The 18049-nt window shown below is 55.5% G+C and overlaps 1 protein-coding gene across 3 annotated transcripts; it reads right to left on the reverse strand.

Moving 5' to 3' along the window:
- Nucleotides 1–9: 9 nt before the first annotated feature.
- LOC144054038 (receptor-type tyrosine-protein phosphatase beta-like) lies at nt 10–18015 on the reverse strand. Of its 3 annotated transcripts, XM_077569075.1 has the most exons (30): nt 17118–18015; nt 14524–16979; nt 11872–12145; nt 11131–11406; nt 10780–11046; nt 10402–10668; nt 10064–10327; nt 9733–9996; nt 9391–9654; nt 8570–8833; nt 8223–8489; nt 7880–8143; nt 7522–7788; nt 6870–7160; nt 5480–5770; nt 4726–4875; nt 4262–4502; nt 4055–4149; nt 3867–3990; nt 3699–3776; nt 3606–3626; nt 3048–3129; nt 1867–1957; nt 1692–1768; nt 1491–1625; nt 1284–1406; nt 1036–1202; nt 824–959; nt 598–678; nt 10–283 (listed from the first exon to the last, which is right to left on the reverse strand). In XM_077569075.1, the coding sequence occupies exons 1-30, from the start codon at nt 17209–17211 to the stop codon at nt 263–265; spliced, it is 7692 nt and encodes a 2563-aa protein (XP_077425201.1). In that variant the 5' UTR covers nt 17212–18015; the 3' UTR covers nt 10–262. The 3 variants fall into 3 exon arrangements, 2 of the variants coding, with proteins under 2 accessions (XP_077425201.1, XP_077425202.1); XR_013294585.1 differs by lacking the exons at nt 10–283; nt 598–678; nt 824–959; ... (2 more) ...; nt 1491–1625; nt 3048–3129 and having other exon boundaries at nt 1717–1768; XM_077569076.1 differs by lacking the exons at nt 10–283; nt 598–678; nt 824–959; ... (3 more) ...; nt 1692–1768; nt 3048–3129 and having other exon boundaries at nt 1836–1957.
- Between the last annotated feature and the right edge of the window lie 34 nt (nt 18016–18049).

Below are 18049 nucleotides of genomic sequence, written 5' to 3' on the forward strand. Positions count from 1 at the left end.
GCTCAATCATCAAATTACAACTGCTTTACTTGTAATGGCAAATTTGAGGAAAGACGGAGACACATTTTGTTCCCTAACATTCAACATAAATACATCAAAAACGAATATAATATAATATGATATAATACATGTTGATGCAGTGTAAATGACTATAAGAGAAATGTTCACATCAATGTGCAAAATGGTCAGGCACAAAATTCAAGAACACGTCAATCACGCTAACGCACACGGCAGCTCGTTAGCCGGGCTTCTCCTTTCACTGTCAAGGTTGCACACACAGCGTCTGAGGACACACAACAGAACACAACGTTGATGGTCACGCGCACGCAAAGCAAAAGTGCTGTTGTTCAAAAGTACAGACTTCAAAGCATCTGAAAACAAAAGCAAAAAAAAAACTCACCTTAAAACACCAATAGGAACACAAAATAAACAAAACATACAACTCAACCCAAAACACATACGAGAACAAGACCATAACAACACAACACAAAAACAAAAGACACACACAAAAGCAGCCACAACCCAACAAACGATATGAAAACAAAACAAACAAAAAGCAGCCAAGAAGAAGACAAACGAAGAAATGTGCCGACTGACCTGGCTCAAGTTTTCGTAGACCAGCGCGTTCCTGGCTCGCAGCACGTCTCGGATGCACTGATGCACGAAGGCGTACTGACGCTGCAGGCACACAGCGCAACAAACGTCATCGGCGACATCGGCACCGGCATCGGCGACATCGGCATCGGCATCGGCGGCATCGGCATCGGCATCGGCGACATCGGCACCGGCGTCAGCATCGGCGACATCGGCACCGGCGACTCACCTCCGTCTGCAGCATGTGCGAGCGGTGCAGGCGCAGTTGCCAAACGCATCCGTAAATGTCCAGCGTGTCCGACGTGTCCAACTGCCGCAGGAGCCGCTCCAGCGCCACGAAGGTTCCCGTTCGGCCCACGCCGGCGCTGGCAAACACGACGGGACATCAGCATCCAGCGTGGGTCGGCGCCGGTGGCTTGCGTGCGTGTGTGTGCGCGCTACCTGCAGTGCACGACGGTGGGCCCGGCGCCGGCGGGACTTCTGTTGACAAAATCTCTGACGGTTCGGACAAAGTGGACCAGCGAGTGCGTGCTGTCGGGAACGCCGTGATCAGGCCACACCGTGAAGTGGAAGTGACGAAGCAGGCGGACGCGCCGCGCGTCGTCCTCCTGCGCACACGCGGGACCACACACACAAGTTGGAGGTCACGCCGTGGTCGTGCGCTCGCGCCGTCACCACACGCCACTTACGCTGCACACGTTGAACTCTCGGATGGTCCACTCGGGCAGAACCGACTCGGACGTCATGTGGACGATCAGGTCGCCGTAGTAGAGCGGCTCGCGCTCCGCCGGCCAGTAGCGGTCGCACTTCACCTGATGATGGCAAAAAACGTTTTTCACACATCGGCCGGCGTGCGTGCGCGTGCGCTCGGCGTGCGCCGACCGGCGTGTACGCACGCGTCCTTTCTCCACACACTGCGTCAGCATGACCACGTTGCGCACGTTCTGCTCCCACAACATCTTCCAGAAATCGTCTTTGGTTCCCGGCAGCGGACCCTGCGTGGCGATGTATTCGCGCCGGAAGGTCGTGCCCTTAAAACACCAACGCACACACGTTCAGGCTTGATGTGTGCACGTGTGCGCGCGTGTGCGTCTCACAGGTATGTAGCTGGCGTTGATGTAGTCGGAGCACAAGTCGTCATCCACGTGCGACAACTTCACTCTCGTTGAGTCGTCTGCAAAGCAAAAAAGTCACATGGCGTGTGCGCACGCGTGTGTTAGAGGGTTCGTGCGAGCGGGTGCGAGCGGGCGCGAGCGGGCGTGCGCGTCTCACAGGGCAGGATGTTGTTGTATCGGTTCTTGCCGCGGTTCTCGGGCAGGAGGGCGGCGACGCTGGTCTGCTCGCGGCCGACGTCTTTCAGACTCTAAGCAGGACAGAAAAATACAATAACACCTTGACTTAAGAGCTTCGGCCCTTTTGCCACCAAGCTCCTAACTCAAAGTGCTTGAAATCAATTTTCAACCTTCAAATCAATTGGAGAAAAAACGTCAACATTTTTTGGGGTCATATTTTCAATCGTTGGGTTTCCATTCACACATTTTTATTTGAATTTGTAAAAAAATGCAAAAACTAAACACTAGAAAGTCGAAAAAGCGCCCAAAATTGTCAAAAACGTGTTTACGCTTGGAGGGGGGGTGGATTTTGAAGCGTATCGAAAAAAGGAAAATGACCATTTTGGCGATGGAAAAATATGACGTCACGCGTACGTTTGTAGTCACAAAGCAATGGCGGACGATAAATTAATGTTTTTTTTTTGCGACCAAACAGAAATCTTTTTGGAATTCATTCAAGAAGCGAATAAGCGATTAAGAATTCAAAAAGCAAACTCATACGACGACGTCATCGCACGGCGCAGTCGCTTCCTGGTCGTCTTCTTCTTCTCCTTTTTTTAAATGAGTGGTGGATCACATCTCTATGGTGTATAGCGCCACCTACAGCGGAGGAGTCCCCCCCCCCCCCCCTCAATATTGGCAAAACAACAACAGATGGAAACGGAGTCGCGTGTCCGTTTTGCGCATTTTCACCAAATTGGATGCAAAGCTGACTTATTGACAAAAAGGGTTCGAAAAGTGAAGGAAAGCCGACGTCAGATTTTTGACTGGAAGCAAAATAGTGTCCACAACAGGTTGCGTGTGTGCCTTTGAGAGGCGTGGCCTCAAGAGGGAGGTCAGGAACACGGTCGCTTTGTCTGCGTGTGAACGTCTGGCTTAAGGCAGCTTCCTCCCTCCGTTAGGCTCTCCTTGCCCACATGTTGGGGTATCTTCCTGCTGCCGGCCGCCACTTTTCAAGCGAGCCAGCGCCGAACTGCACTTTTGCCTCGCAAGACAAAACACCAGATTGGGCGCAAAGCCGGCAGGTTCGACCGGCGAGTCGCCGACAATCGTGTTTTGCTACAAAAAACAGAAGCGGCTGAAAAGTAACAAGCAGGAGGAAGATGAGGAAGACGAAGTCACCTCGTACTGCTCGGAAAGCAGGAAGTGGGCGTCGGCCTGCAGTTTATCGTAGTAACGTTCAAAGTCGGCCACAGCGACGGCGCTGCAGGTCAAAAACAACATTGGACGAAAAGATGATCTTTTTGACATTCCGAAGATTTAGAAGACGAACAAAATTCCAACTCCAAAAGAAAAACATGCAACGGTATTTTAAAGTTCATAGATCAGCAAATATTTCCCACAAAAACTACAAAATGTAACAAAAGAATGAAAAGTTTTGTTTTTCAAATGCAAACAAGTATCTTGAAAAAAAAAAAGTGCAAAAATATAAAGTTCTTAAACATGGATTTAGCAAATACAAAAGAAGTTTTGGCAAACTACAAAAGTACACCAAAAGTTTCAACTGGAGAAATTTTTGAATTGAACTTTTTGAAAACCCTAAACACTAAAAGTGTGTCGCAATGAGCAGAAACAACAACAAAAAGTTTTTGAAAATGAGCAGAAAAAAACGTTTACAAAAAGTGTTTTTCTAAAAGGACGCTGACGGCGTTTCATCAAATATTTTGGGCTTTTCGTCACCTTGCGAAGCGTCGACGTTTCCTGGAAAAAAACAAACAAAAGTTGCTGACCTCATTTGCTTTGTGTGGACTGGGACCAGTCATGTGACCTCACCCTTTGACCCCCTGGTGACCTCTTGGCAAAGCTCGCTCTCTCCTCACACACATGTTGACCGACACGCTCTCCTGGACACTTTTAACACACGCGCACACGCGTGTGAAAGCGCGACAGGGAACACACGTGCACGCGCGCACGTGCACGCACACGCACACGCAGGCTCACCTTTTTGCTTGCACGTTTCGCCTGTAGACGATGAACGCCGCCAGCGTTGCCATGACAACCACCAGGAAGACCACGGCGGCGGCGGCGGCAGTTCCTCCCACGACGGCGGCGGCGGCGGCGGGGTCTGCGGACGGCACGAGAGAGGTGAGCGGTCGCCGCCGCCACGACCGGCCGCCGTGCGCGCTCACCTGTTGCGGTGCGAACTGGCAGCGACAGGAAGGTGTCGGCAAAGAGAGGCGGCGAAACGCCGTCCGAGACTTGCGTGAACGCTCGCACGCTCAACCTGAAACGCAGCAAAGGCGGCCATTCAAGTGCGATTTAGGGGTGGGGGGCGGCTTTACTGCGGCCCCGCCCACGTGATGTCACGTGAATGAGCGTGTTTACGTGCGCGTCACCTGTAAGCAGTGGCGGCTTTGAGGGGTCCGTCGCAGAAGTGTTGGTGGTCACGCGGGCGCTGACATGACCCCCCCAGGGCGTCCGCCCCCGCCCCCACCGTGATGTCATAGCCGCCGCCACTGCACACGTGGGCGGCGCTGGCGAACAGAGCTGTCTGGTAGCACTTGATGGACGCGTTGGACATGTAGTCGGCGTACGAGGGCAGAGGGTGGCGCCGCTCCGGCAACGCCGCCTCCGCACCTGCGCGCACGCACACGCGCGACATCAAAACAGCAAAACCTCAAATCCAACTAATAATCCCATCATCCGAAATAATAAGCAAACAATCGGAGGTCCGTCGTGCTAATAATCCAAAGGTTATCGATCGGGCTGGCAAGGATGTCAGCTGCGTGCGTGCGTGCGTGCGTGCGTGCGTGCGTGCGTGCGTGCGTGCGTGCGTGCGTGCGCCGGCGGCGTTTCCTGCCTTGGGACTCGGTGACGACCACGCTGAAGAATTTGACGGCGCCGTTGACGTCGCTGAACCAGCTGCAGTTGAAGCGGAAGAGGATGGCCGCGTCGGTGGCCAGCGCCGACGCGGCGTCCACTCGCGTGCTGGCGGGGGGCACCGGCGGACCTGAACACAAATTGGACCGGGGGGGAAGGGGGGGGGTTCGGGAGCCCTTAGTGACTGTCCACGTCTTGGACGGAGGCGCGGCAATCGGTCCTCAATCCGGACTCGGCAAATTCAGTCAACAAGACCACAAGCTCGGTTTTCCCGTCACATGTCAGCATTCGCTCATGATGTCATCATGCAAACTGATGTCATCGCCTCATTTGCATAATTAGCATCTTATTGTAATGGAGGCAGTAGGAGAGGAATGAGACCATTCTCATTTTTTCGCGTGCACGGATTAAAAGTCCTCAAATGCCATTCGGGCTCTTCTTTTTGCCGTCCAATGTGGCAAGGGGAGCCCAAGAGTAGGGCCCGACCCATTAATCGGCCATCGGTGTTCCTGTCAAAAATCGGTATCGCATGGGCCTCAAAAAAATACATATCGGTCAGGCCCTACCCAGGAGTGTGTCTGACAGGCAACTTACGGTCGGCAACTTACGGTCGGCAACTTACGGTCGGCAACTTACGGTCGGCAACTTACGGTCGGCAACTTACGGTCGGCAACTTACGGTCGGCAATTTACGGTCGGCAACTTACGGTCGGCAACTTACGGTCGGCAACTTACGGTCGATCATGGTGCGTACGCTGTCCCGCGCCGCCTCGCTGGCACTGGCGTCCGAGATGACTTTGACGTACACGCTGTAGCGCTTGTGTGGCTCCAGCAGGTCAATGACGTACACGGCCGGCCGCTGGTCCGAGCGTCGGTCCGAGCGCCGAGAGTAGACCAGACTGTGCGAGTCGTCGTGCACGCACTCCACGGTGTAGGAGTCAAAGTCGGCCTCCGGGGGCGCCCAGGAGCAGGAAATGGACGTGGAGCTGTGAGGGCGGCAGTGCAGGCCCACCACGGGGGACGGCCCTGCCCAAACAACACAGACGCTAAGCCACGCCCCCTCTCCAATGCCAAACACGTCACCGTTTTGCCATCTTCGGTGAGCGGCCAGCATCCAAATGACGTCAACAATTTCACAAGGAAGGACTGCACAGTTCAGAGGTCGGGGCTGCGGCCTTGCTGTGTGGTGTTAGCATGTTAGCTTCACCCAAAAAAATGGCTTAAAGTGGGAATGTGCAGACAAAAGCCTGGCAAGACAAACCTTCAAAATGGCGCCAATCAAAAGTGGCCAGCAGCACTCAACAAAGATGGCAAATGCAGGTCCGGAAAGTAAAAACCCTGCCACAGTTTGGCTTTAGCCCTCAAGCTAGCACATGGAGCTAGCTTGAGGGCTAAAGCCAAACTGTGGCAAATGACAAATGATGAGGATGCACTTCAGGAAGCATCCTTTGTCCCTTACGCTGTCCTACTAGCCTGTCAATGGTCTTGACCAGCGCCGGTCCGTTACCGATCGTGATGGGCCGATTTCCAACCAGTTACACAATCGTCATTTTTGCAATTTGAAGGAAGCTCCTCTTTTTTTGTATCATCAATTAATGGACAGATGAATTGATTATTGCAATAAAGGCAAAATTCTCTGGACCCTCCACATCCTGGTCACCACCTCTAACCATCTCGTCCTCTCAGGTGGCTGCTATTCAACCAGCTGCATTAAGACCAGCAAAAGTTTCTCAACTCCCTCAACAGTCGACTCCACACTCCAATTTTGCTCATCCGAGTGTCAGCGTATCGATTATTGTGGCTTGGGCGTCTTTGCAGAACTGTTATTGATCTCACGCCACTGAAATCTTGAAAGTGCTCAAGGACTCGCCGGGGCCATCGTCGCGACTGCGATCTTGCTCACCTGACATTTTGTGACGGCATTTCATTTCATCCTCCAGCCAATCAGAAATAGTAAGGAATCCGTTGACTGGCGACCAGTCCACTGTTTGTCTCTATGTGCACCGAGATTGACTGGTGACCAATCCAGCGTGTGTCCCGCCTCCCGCCCAAAATCCGCCGGGACGGACTCCGGCTCGGTCGGTGGGAAATGTGAGTTGGAGGGTGCGTGTGTGGCGCCACCTACTGGTGCGGATGCTGCGCTGGATGGGCAGGCTGTAGGAGGGCGGGGCCACGCCCCCGCCACCACCGCTGACAGCACGCAGGCTGAAGTTGTACAGGCGTCCGGGGAACATCCCTCTCACGATGCGGCTGCCGGAGCGCCGGTCCTCGTACGGGTTGACGACGGCGCCGCGGTCGGGCGGCGTCCAGCGGACGTCAAAGTCCTCGTAGTCGGAGTCCAGGGGGGCGGTCCAGGTGACCTCCACGGACGTGTTGGTCACCCCTCCCAACAGGAAGGAGCTTGGCGCTCTGGGAGCTGAGAGGACAGAAATGAATTTGTACCACAGGGCTGAAGCGGGACTTCCTGCCGTCTTCAGAGACGCAAAGAAATCGAGAAACCTGTGTTCGGGAATTGGCAGCTGTCAAATGATTGTGCATTGGCATTTGGAATCGTGGCAAAATCTGCAGGCGAGTAAACGTTGGCAAACCCGGTCAGGATTACGGTCATATGACTTCAGGTTGATTGCAAAAGATAAAAGATCCGCTGCCGCCGATCGGACGTGACTACGTTTTGCACCGTCGCTCAACTAACCCGATTGAGCAAAACTGTGCCAGAACTTCAAAGTTAAAGAAAAAAAATCCAATGGCCAGTGGAAAGTTGGTAGTCGACGTCTCACCTGTCCTGCCGTGCACGCTGGCGCCGTTGGCGAGATTGTTGCTGAGGGTCAAGACGTCGACTCGGTAAAGTCGACCCGGCGTCAGGCCTCCGAAAATGAACTCGGTGACCTCCGGCCCCAGCTGCTCCCGCGCCCGCAGCGAGCCGTCGGGGGCGGACAGCGACACGCGGTACCCGTCCACGCCGCCCTGGCCCCGCCGCCACAACACCTGCAGCCGCTTGCAGCCATCGCCGCCCTGGGCGCGCAGATCCGTGACGGCGGACGGCACTGTCGGGAGACGTCAGCAACGTGAGGACGGCAATGGTGATGACGATAACGAGCACGCCGCCGTTGCCGCGCATTCGGAGCGCACACTGACCTGTGGCGGCCCAAATGCTGGAGCGGTTGCTCATGTGGCCACTGCGCGTGATCACCACCATCTTGTAAGCGGAACCGGGAACGAGTCCTCGGAACAAACAGTCGAGACCGGACGGGCCGACCTGGCGCCGCTCCCGCAGAACCTCGTCGGTGCCGTACAGGAGAATATCGTAGGAGTCCAAGTCGCCGGCCGGCCGGGACCAGCAGACGGCCAGACTGGTGCTGGTGTTGCTTTTAACCGACAGCTGGGTGGCGGCCGCCGGGCCTGCCGGAAACAGGAAGCGGGTCGCGTCCTCAACACGCAGATCGCCGTGCGGCGTTTTCATACAGACGGAAGGTCTTACGCGTGCGAGCCTGGGCGGCCACGCCGGCGCTTTGGGCTCCCCCACTGGTGGTCCGGACCAGGACGTCGTACTGCCTTCCCGGGCTGAGGCCATCAAAGGTGTGCCGCGTGACGGCGATCAGCGTGGCGTTGGCCAGGACGGCGCCTCGTTCATCCAGAAGCTGCAGGAAGTAGCCGTCTGAAACGCCGGCGGCTTCCTGCCAGCTGGCCTGAAGGCCGCTCGTGCCCGCCGGGTTCTCCACCAGCAGCGCCGTTACCGCCGACGGGACTGGGTGCAGCACGCGGGACGGTCCGCTTCAGAGAGCCACCAAAGCAAGCGGCGGGGAACGCGCAGACCGGAGAGCTCACCTGTGCGCCCGCTGGCCGTTTGATCGCTGGAGAGGTCGCCGCTGAGCGCCCGCACCGTCACGTCGTACAGCTGACCAGGCTGAAGCGAGCCGAACACCACCCGATTGTTGTGGCGGAGTACGGGCCGCGTGTCCAGCTGCCGGTTCTGTCGGTACAGAAGCGCCACGTAGCGGTCCACGTCGCCTTGGCCCGCCGTCCAGCTCACCGTCAAACTGCTGCTATCGCCGCCGTTGCTCACGTGGAGGTTCTTCACCTGGCTGGGAACTGAACAGGAAACCGTCGTCACGGTCAAGACGTACGCAAGCCATCGGCAAACGTCATCAAGCTGAGAAAGGCATGAGAAAGTGGGCGTGGTCAGCCTGCTGCGCCTTTTTACTAGGCGGCGCTCCAGTGTCAAAATGGGCTCGGATTTGCCAATTGTCAGCGGTTTGGATGGATTGATTGATTGATTGATTGATTGATCGATGGATCGATAATGACCTTCTTTACGCCGCATCGCAGAATCATTTGGAACAAAACAAATTGTTTTGGGTCATTTTGTTTGACAACATTGCGATTATAGTCGAACGGTTGATGAGTTGGAAATGATGATCGTACAAAAAGATGATTTGCATCATCCATTTGAAACGTCAAAACGTGCTTTGACTTCCCAAAGTGGAGCAAATGTGTTTGTCCTGGTCCGTCAGTCCACACCACTTTTAAATGCTGTTCAAAATGACCAACATGGGGTCCAAGCTGCCTCCTGGCAGTTGTGGATCGACCCCAGCCCCCCAAACGCGAACCCGCCCATGTTGTGTTGTGTGTGCGCCCGCCCCACCGACCCGTGCGGCCCTCGATGAAGCTTGTCCTCTGGTTGGGCCCGCTGAAGGTGGACACCATGACCTTGTAGAGGCGTCCGGGCGTGAGCGAGGTGACCGGGCACTCGGCTGCGCCGCCGCCCAGGGTGAGCGGAGGGAACACCTGAATGTCGTTGAAGAGCAGCTGCACTTGATAGTGGTCCACGTCGCCCGGCGCCGCCGTCCACGCCAGCCAGAGATCCTGCGAGGACCGGCGGGCCACGCGCAAGGAACGCACCGGCGCCGGGACTGGACAAACGACAGCAGCGTGCGTGCGTGAGTCTGACGCCTCTTCCAAAACGCGGCGCCGCCTGGACGGACACTCACAGGTGCGACCGTGGGTGGAGGCGCTGGCCTGGTAGTCGCCACTGCAGGTGCTGACCACCACCGTGTAGAGCCGTCCCGGGACCAGGCTGTAAAAGACACACTGGTTGCGCAGCCTGGACACCGTCTGGTTCTGCAGCTCCACGTTGTGGTGCCGGATGGAGACGCGGTACAGGTCCACGTCCCCGGAGGCCGGACGCCAGTACACCTTGAGGAAGTCGTCGCGGGCGCCGTGGACGGCCGTGGGGTTCTGCACCTTGGACGGTTCTGGGCAAAGACAACATTTGCCGGTAACAACTTGCAGTGGGAGTCTGCTCAACTTGCCGGCACTCACGCGTCCTCTCCTGGACAGACGTGCGGTTCCGCAAGCTTCCGCTGCACGTGTCGATGGAAATGTCATAGAGACGTCCGGACACCAGAGAGCTGAAGACGCACTGCTGACTGGATTTGGACAGCACCTGCGAGTGAAGCGTCCTGTCTCCATGGCTCAGGGTCACCAGGTAACTGTCCACCCAGCCTGACGCAGGACGCCACGACACACTTAGGAAGTCCATGCGGCCGTTGTTACTGGCAGTTACCTGGCCAACGGCAGCGGGTACTGGAGGAGGCAAAGGGGGGCGGGGCAGCTGTGACATGAAGACCCAGCAAAGTCTGCAAGAGCGCCGGTCTTACCGGTGCGTCCCTCGGCCACCGTCTGCCTGGATGAGCGGCTCGCTCGGACCGTCGTCACCACCACCTTGTAGAGGGCGCCGGGCCTAAGGTCTTGGAAAGTCAAGCTGACGGCATCCGCCGGCACGCTCTGGTTCTTGATGACGCTGCCCTCGTGGACCAGCACGACCAGGTACGAGTCGACATCCCCGCTGGTCGGCCGCCACTGCGCCGACAGGCTCTCGGTGCTTCCCAAATCGGCAAGCTGAAGTCCGCTCACCTGAGACGGAGCTGAGGGAGACACCGCGACCGCCCGCCAAATCAAAAACACAAGCATTCTTCTTTTTCCTTCAACAGCTCCACAGCGTCAGTGAGTAACAAAACATGGCAAAGAAATCTTACTGGTCCACACTTTGACGGAAGCGGAGGTGCTCAGGTTGCCGCTGGTGGTTGCCACGGTGACGGTATACAGTCGGCCCGGCATGAGCTCACCAAAGGCGCATCCGGTGGCCTCCCGGGGAAGGAGCTTCCGAAGCGCGGCCGAGTCGGGCCGGGACGCTTGGATCACCGCCGTCAAGCCGTCCCACTCGCCCCTCGGCGCCCGCCACTGGACGTGTATGGACGACTCGTCCACGCGATGGACGGCAAGCTGCTGGACGGGCCCGGGGGCTGAGGAGCAAAAAAAACAAAACTTGTCCTCGACGTCAACTGGGCCTGCCGGGGGGCGTGTCGTACAAGTGAAAGAAAACCAACCCAGAGGCGCTTGACATGAAGTGGTGTTAGCGAGCTTGCCGCTGTGCACCGTCACCTCGGCGCCGTAGACCCGACCCGGCAGCAGGCCCAACCGCTCGGCGGGGAACACGTGACTCCGGCTCAGCTTGCCCAGGCTGTCGTTGAGCAGAAGCGCGCGGCCGTTCCGTAGCAGCACGCTGTACTTGTCCCAGTCGCCACTGGGGGGCGTCCAAGTGAGACGCAAGGCGCTGCCGTCAGGAAGTGACGTGGCCGACAACGCCGACACGCCGTCGGGAACTGGAAAAACAAGCATCAAGAAATAGCAACGGCTTTCCTTTCTCTGCTTGCTAATGGCTAACGCTACGCGACCTTGACTGACTCGTCCATTTGGTGAGCAAAAGCAAGCCGAGCTCCATTTCGTGGCAGGTCAAATCAACGTTCGCCCTTGAAATCAACTCAAATGCGCTCCAGCAGCTTCCGTATAAACTCAATGTGCATTTCACATCTTATCGCAATTTGGTGACCTTCGGCAAAGGTCGCGGCAGCAGCATGAGCACATTCCTTTAGCGGCAAAATGGGATTTCTTATCTTATCTAAAAAACAGAATTCAAAAATCAAACACAAAAAATAAATATAAATGGAAATAAAAACAACAATATACAAAACATAGCCCGACAACAAATGAGAGCCAACGGTCTTGAGAAGAGAAAAAAAAAAGAAGCCTTTTCAGAGTCCACTTCATAAACGTGAGCGCGCACGTACCTGTGCGCACCTGCACTCGTCCCCGCAGTCCGTGTTGGGCCGAGGTGATGCTGACGCGGTAGCCGCTTCCCGCCCGCAGTCGCGTGACGGCGCAAGTGAAGTTTGGCGCAGCCGACCCCACCGGCCGGCAGTGGCCGACGCTGTCGCGGCGGCCACCGTCCCGCGTGGCCGTCGCCGTGAAGTTGCTGCACGAAGGTTGCGAGCTGAAGGTCAGCAGCGCCCAACTGACGCCGACCTTCACCTGCATGAAGGTCACCGGGCAGCCATGGTCCTTCTGGAAGGTCAAAGGCAAAGCGTTAGCATGCAGACATGTTGTTTGACAGCAGACGTCCTTCCTGACACATTTTTCGGCATGGAATCAAACCTGCAGCCACGTGTACGAGTCCGACTACACCCTCAGTGTCACACGAAAAAGAATGCGTCATACAACACATTTGCGCTGCGCCATTTGCCCATTCGTCTCGTTGTTGGTCTTTTTTTTTTTTGCAACCGATTTCCCGTTATTCGCAGCCATCCCACTTGAGACTTTTTTTGGACTATCGGAAGCTAAACCCTCTGCAAACATGCAGTACACAAGGAAGCCATCCGTCCATCATCTACCGCTTATCTGGGCTCAGGTCGCAGGGGCGGCAGCTTTAGGAGGGAAGCCCTGACTTCCCTCTCCCCAGCCACTTCATCTAGCTCCTCTGGGGAGATCGCAAGGCGTCTCTCCAACAAGTCCAGAGTCGTCCCCGGGGCCTCCAGCCGGTGGGCCATGTCCGGAACACCTCACCAGGGAGTCGTCCAGGGGTTAGGGTTAGGGTTAGATGCCCAGGCCACCTCAACCGGCAGCGGCTCTACTCCGAGTCCCTCCCGGATGAGCGAGCTTCTCACCCTATCTCTAAGGGAGAGCCCGGACGCCCTACAGAGGAAACTCATTTGGGCCGCTTGTGTCCGGGATCTGCAGCTCGTGACCATAGGTGAGGGTAGGAACGTAGATGGAGCGGTAAATTGAGAAATTCTGCCAATAAAAGTTATGAACAGAATTGGTGACAAAGGGCAACCTTGGCGGTGTCCAACCCTCACTGGGTAGAGCTGCTCCACTGTTCCAACGAAAACGAAAACCACACTGCTCCTCCTGAATCCCAGATTCAACTTCCCGACGGACCCCCGAATAGATCTTACCGGGGAGGCAGAGGAGTGCAATCCCTCTAGAGTTGGAGCACACCCTCCGGTCCCCCTTCTTAAATAGGTGGACCAGCACCCCCCGGTCTGCCAATCCAGAGGCGGTGCCCCTGATGTCCATGCCATGTTGTAGAGGCGTGTCAACCACGACAGCCCCACAACATCCAGAGCCTTTAGGAACTCCAGGCGGGTCTCGTCCAGCCCCGGGCTTTTGCCACCAAGGAGCTTTCCAACCGCCTCCGTGACTTCGACCCCAGAGATAGGAAGGCGTGTGTTGAGGCGGTCTTCAAAGCATTCTTGCCGCCGACTCACGACGTCTCGCGTCGAGGTCAGCAGCAGCCCATCTCCGCTCTACGCAGTCTTGACGGTGCCCTGCTTTCCTCTCCTGAGAAGCCGGAAATGGTGGAGCAGAATTTCCTTGAATCAGTCTGGAAGTCGTTTTCCATGGCCTCAACGGACTCCACCACCGAAGCTGCATTCCGCTTGGCCGGGCCGCTACCTGTCAGCTGCTTCCGGAGTCCCACAGGCCAAAGAGGGTCCAATAGGACTCTTTCTTCAGCTTGACGGCATCCCTTGCGGGGTTCGAGGATTGCCGCCGCAACAGGCACCTTACGGCCACAGGTCCGATCAGCCGCCTCAACAATGGAGGCGTAGAATATGGTCAACTTGGACTCAATGTCCCCCGCCTGCCCCGGGACAAGGCAGAAGTTCTGCCGGAGGTAGGTGTTGAAACTCCTTCTGACAGCAGAACCTCACAATACGTTTGAGTCTGCCAGATCGGACCGGCATCGTCCCCCGCCATCAGAGCCAACACGCCACCGGTTGGTGATGGGGTGACAGCTCCGCCCCTCTCTTCACCCGAGTGTCCAACACACGCGACCGCAGATCCGATGACACGACGACAAAGTTTATCTTTGAACATCGAAAAGGTTTTACTGTGAGCAGTTTTATTGATTTATTTTTTACACATTGCAGACCCTTTCACAACCGTTCAATAATAATCATTGTGTTTCTGCGTTGTACTCTTCTGCCACGCACGCTGGGTCAAGCGGGTTCTCCTTTCCCACATGCCAGGGCATCATCAGAAGTTAATCGACAGTGAAAAGCATCCCAAAAGTGCAAAGCGGCGCCAACAGCGATCATGAAAAGGCCGCATATGTCGTCTGGGCCTTCGAAACCAGGACTGCGGCTCGTGCTAGTACAGCAGCACGACCCAACATGGTGGGGAAGGTCAGGACCTCGGGCTAATTGACAAACCCCCACCCACCCATCTGGGAAAAAAACGGTTTTAATTGATTGCAAGATGGTAAGCGAAGCTCCTTAACTCACTTCAACATGGAAACATGGATGGATTCCAAGCAATTCCTAGCAAACCGGCACGAGCCCAAAAGTGGCAAATAGTTTACCGGCAAAGGACGGAAAGTGGCCTTCAAAACCCAAAACCTGCAAACAAGTCAGTTAGTGAGCGACGTGCAAACGGCAACTTACGGACGATTGGACTTTCGGCCCACTTGTGGCAGGACTGCTTGTTGTAATGGCAACCGCTGCCAACGCATGGCCTGCTGCATTTGTGGGCGGAGCTACAGACGTCGTGGAAGGTCTACTTAAAGGGGCGGAGCTGTCTGCCACGGCGGGAGTGGAAGCGGGCACGGAACCGGCAAAGGTGCTGGGAGTGGAGCCGGCAGGGAAGCTGGCTGCGCTGATGGCGGAAGAAGCCGAGGCGGGACCGCTGGCAAACGCGGCAACATTTTTTACGCCAGAAGTGCCAGCATTGGTGTCGACAGGAGAGGAGGTACGAGAGGTGCGAGAGGTGCTCCACATGGTGGCGGAAGCTGAGGCAGGATTGGTCGCAGTCACCGGGGTGATGGAAGCCGAGGCAGGAACGGTGGCAGGGGTGGCCGCGTTCTTGTTGGCACAAGCAGTGGCGGGGGTTGAGGTGGTATTGGAAGCAGGGGTGTCAGCGGCAGATGAGGCAAGGGCGGTGGGAGGAGAGGCAGCAGGAGCCCAGGAAGTCCGAGTGGCGCTCGCTGACAGCAGCCGTGTGTCGGCGGAGAGCGCCATCTTTGATGTGTGGTCACCTGACACCAGTAGCGTGCCTGGAAAAGTGAATGGTGGCGGCGTCTTTGACGTTTGCGAAGTGGTCCAGGTAATCGTTTGCTGCCAGTCAGATGCTGCTGGAGGCGGAGTCTCCGATGTTATCGCCTTTGAATTTTGTGGCCAGTCAGATGCAGGTGGACGAGGATTCTTGGAAGTTGGCGTCTTTGATGTTTGCGGCCAATAAGATGCAGAAAGAGGCGGAGTTACTGATATTATCGTCTTTGATGTTTGCGGCCAATCAGTGGCAACTGGAGGCGAAGTCTCAGAAGTTGGCGTCTTGGACGTTTGCGGCCCAAAAAACCCAGCAGAAGGCAGAGTCTCTGGTGATATTGTCTTTGACGTTTGTGGCAAAACTGACGTGGCTAGAGGCGGAGTCTCAGATGTTGGTGTCTTTGATGTTTGCGGCCAATCAGAGGTGGCTGGAGGCGGAGTCTCAGATGTTGGTGTCTTTGATGTTTGCGGCCAAAAAGACCCTGCAGGAGGCAGAGTCTCTGGTGATATTGTCTTTGACGTTTGTGGCAAAACTGACGTGGCTAGAGGCGGAGTCTCAGATGTTGGTGTCTTTGATGTTTGCGGCCAATCAGACGTGGCTGGAGGCGGAGTCTCAGATGTTGGTGTCTTTGATGTTTGCGGCCAAAAAGACCCTGCAGGAGGCAGAGTCTCTGGTGATATTGTCTTTGACGTTTGTGGCAAAACTGACGTGGCTAGAGGCGGAGTCTCAGATGTTGGTGTCTTTGATGTTTGCGGCCAATCAGACGTGGCTGGAGGCGGAGTCTCAGATGTTGGTGTCTTTGATGTTTGCGGCCAAAAAGACCCTGCAGGAGGCAGAGTCTCTGGTGATATTGTCTTTGACGTTTGTGGCCAATCAGACGAGGCTAGAGGAGGAGCCTCAGATGTTGGTGTCTTTGATGTTTGCGGCCAAAAAGACCCTGCAGGAGGCAGAGTCTCTGGTGATATTGTCTTTGACGTTTGTGGCCAATCAGACGAGGCTAGAGGAGGAGCCTCAGATGTTGGTGTCTTTGATGTTTGCGGCCAATCTGACGTGGCTAGAGGCGGAGCCTCAGATGCTGGCGCCATTGACGTTTGTGGCCAATCAGACGAGGCTTGAGGCGGAGCCTCAGATGCTGGCGCCATTGACGTTTGTGGCCAATCAGACGAGGCTAGAGGAGGAGCCTCAGATGATGGCGCCTTTGACGTTTGTGGCCAATCAGACGAGGCTAGAGGAGGAGCCTCAGATGTTGGTGTCTTTGATGTTTGCGGCCAAAAAGACCCTGCAGGAGGCAGAGTCTCTGGTGATGTTGTCTTTGACGTTTGTGGCCAATCAGACGAGGCTAGAGGAGGAGCCTCAGATGTTGGTGTCTTTGATGTTTGCGGCCAATCTGACGTGGCTAGAGGCGGAGCTTCAGATGCTGGCGCCATTGACGTTTGTGGCCAATCAGACGAGGCTTGAGGCGGAGCCTCAGATGCTGGCGCCATTGACGTTTGTGGCCAATCAGACGAGGCTAGAGGAGGAGCCTCAGATGATGGCGCCTTTGACGTTTGCGGCCAATCAGACTGAGCGAGAGGCGGAGTCTCTGACCTTATCACCTTTGACCTTTGCGGCCAATCAGATGCGGCCGGAAGCGGGGTCTCCAGCATTATCATTGTCGATGTTTGTGGCCAATTAGAAGGTGCTGGAGTCGCGGCCGGAGTCGCGGCCGAGCGCTCAGACGTCACAGCTGATTTCGGAGACGAGAGGCCGAAGGTCACGTGTCGGCGTGCTGACGCCTGACGTGACCTTAAAGTTGATCTCGTCACCTCGGAGCTTTCTCGTGTGGTTGAGGAAATGCCGAGGGTCCAACTTCGGTCTGAATGGAAGAAAAAGACAATTCATAAAAGCCCATTTTTGAACAGCGGTGAGTTGAAAGTGCGCCGTGTCGTCATTTCCAGCTTGTTGGGAAAGCAGGCCATGACGTTGCAATGACGAAAATGTTGGGACTGCTCACCAGCAGCAGACGACGTCTCGTTCGCGGCCATCAGGAGAAGAAGCAAAAGCGCGCGCGTCCACGTCGGCCGCCGCCGCCGTCGTCGTGCGCTCATGTTGCGCACGACAGTCGCAAGTGAAGGAGGCTCGCGTCGCGCTGCTCACGGGCGGCGGGCAGGAAAAAGTCCAGCACACGCGCTTCCTTCCATTCAATTCTTCTTCGACACGCCAGGAAATTCCACACAAGAACAACAAGTCGTCATCGCGCTCACGCAAATGCCGGCAACGCTTACCAACACGCCAAAACGTCATCGCCGATTTTGCTCAACGACATTCAGCTATCGCGATCCTCACCCGTGGTGAGCATGTCCAAGTGTCCTTGAGCAAGACACTGAGCCCCGATTTGGACCTGGCAGCGTCGACCGCTGGTGTACGAGTTGGTGAATGTGAGGCTTTATTGTAAAATGCTTTGGGAACCTTTTGAAGTTAAAGCGCTACATAAATGCAGTCCATTCTTATTTGGCAAAATGTTACAGGTACATTTCTGTAAAATGTTCTTCTTCTGTTGACAGATAATTTGGCTTATTTGGAGTCATCATTTTCTTATTTTACAATTTTTTTCTTCTTAAAATTTCTACTGTCCTTTTTTGCAGTCAACATTTTATTGGGATTTTTATTTGATTGTCACGACTTTCTTTTGGCTTTTTCATTTCAATGTCACTTCAACAAACAAGAACGGAGTGTTCTTCTTTGCCCCCCCTCGCCCCCCCCTGCATCCTGCCCTGGTTCACAGCAACATCCTGACCTGTGCACGCACGCACGCTCAATGTATTAACCGTTTGAAGGTGCGAGTGCCAAAACAACTTGTGACGTCATTTACAAACATGCTTGCATGAGTTTACCTGAAGATTGCTGCGATAGAATTCAAAGAAATATTATATTTTGTGATATTTT

The sequence above is a fragment of the Vanacampus margaritifer genome, chromosome 6 (assembly GCF_051991255.1).
Source record: "Vanacampus margaritifer isolate UIUO_Vmar chromosome 6, RoL_Vmar_1.0, whole genome shotgun sequence".
Taxonomy (NCBI): Eukaryota; Metazoa; Chordata; class Actinopteri; order Syngnathiformes; family Syngnathidae; genus Vanacampus; species Vanacampus margaritifer.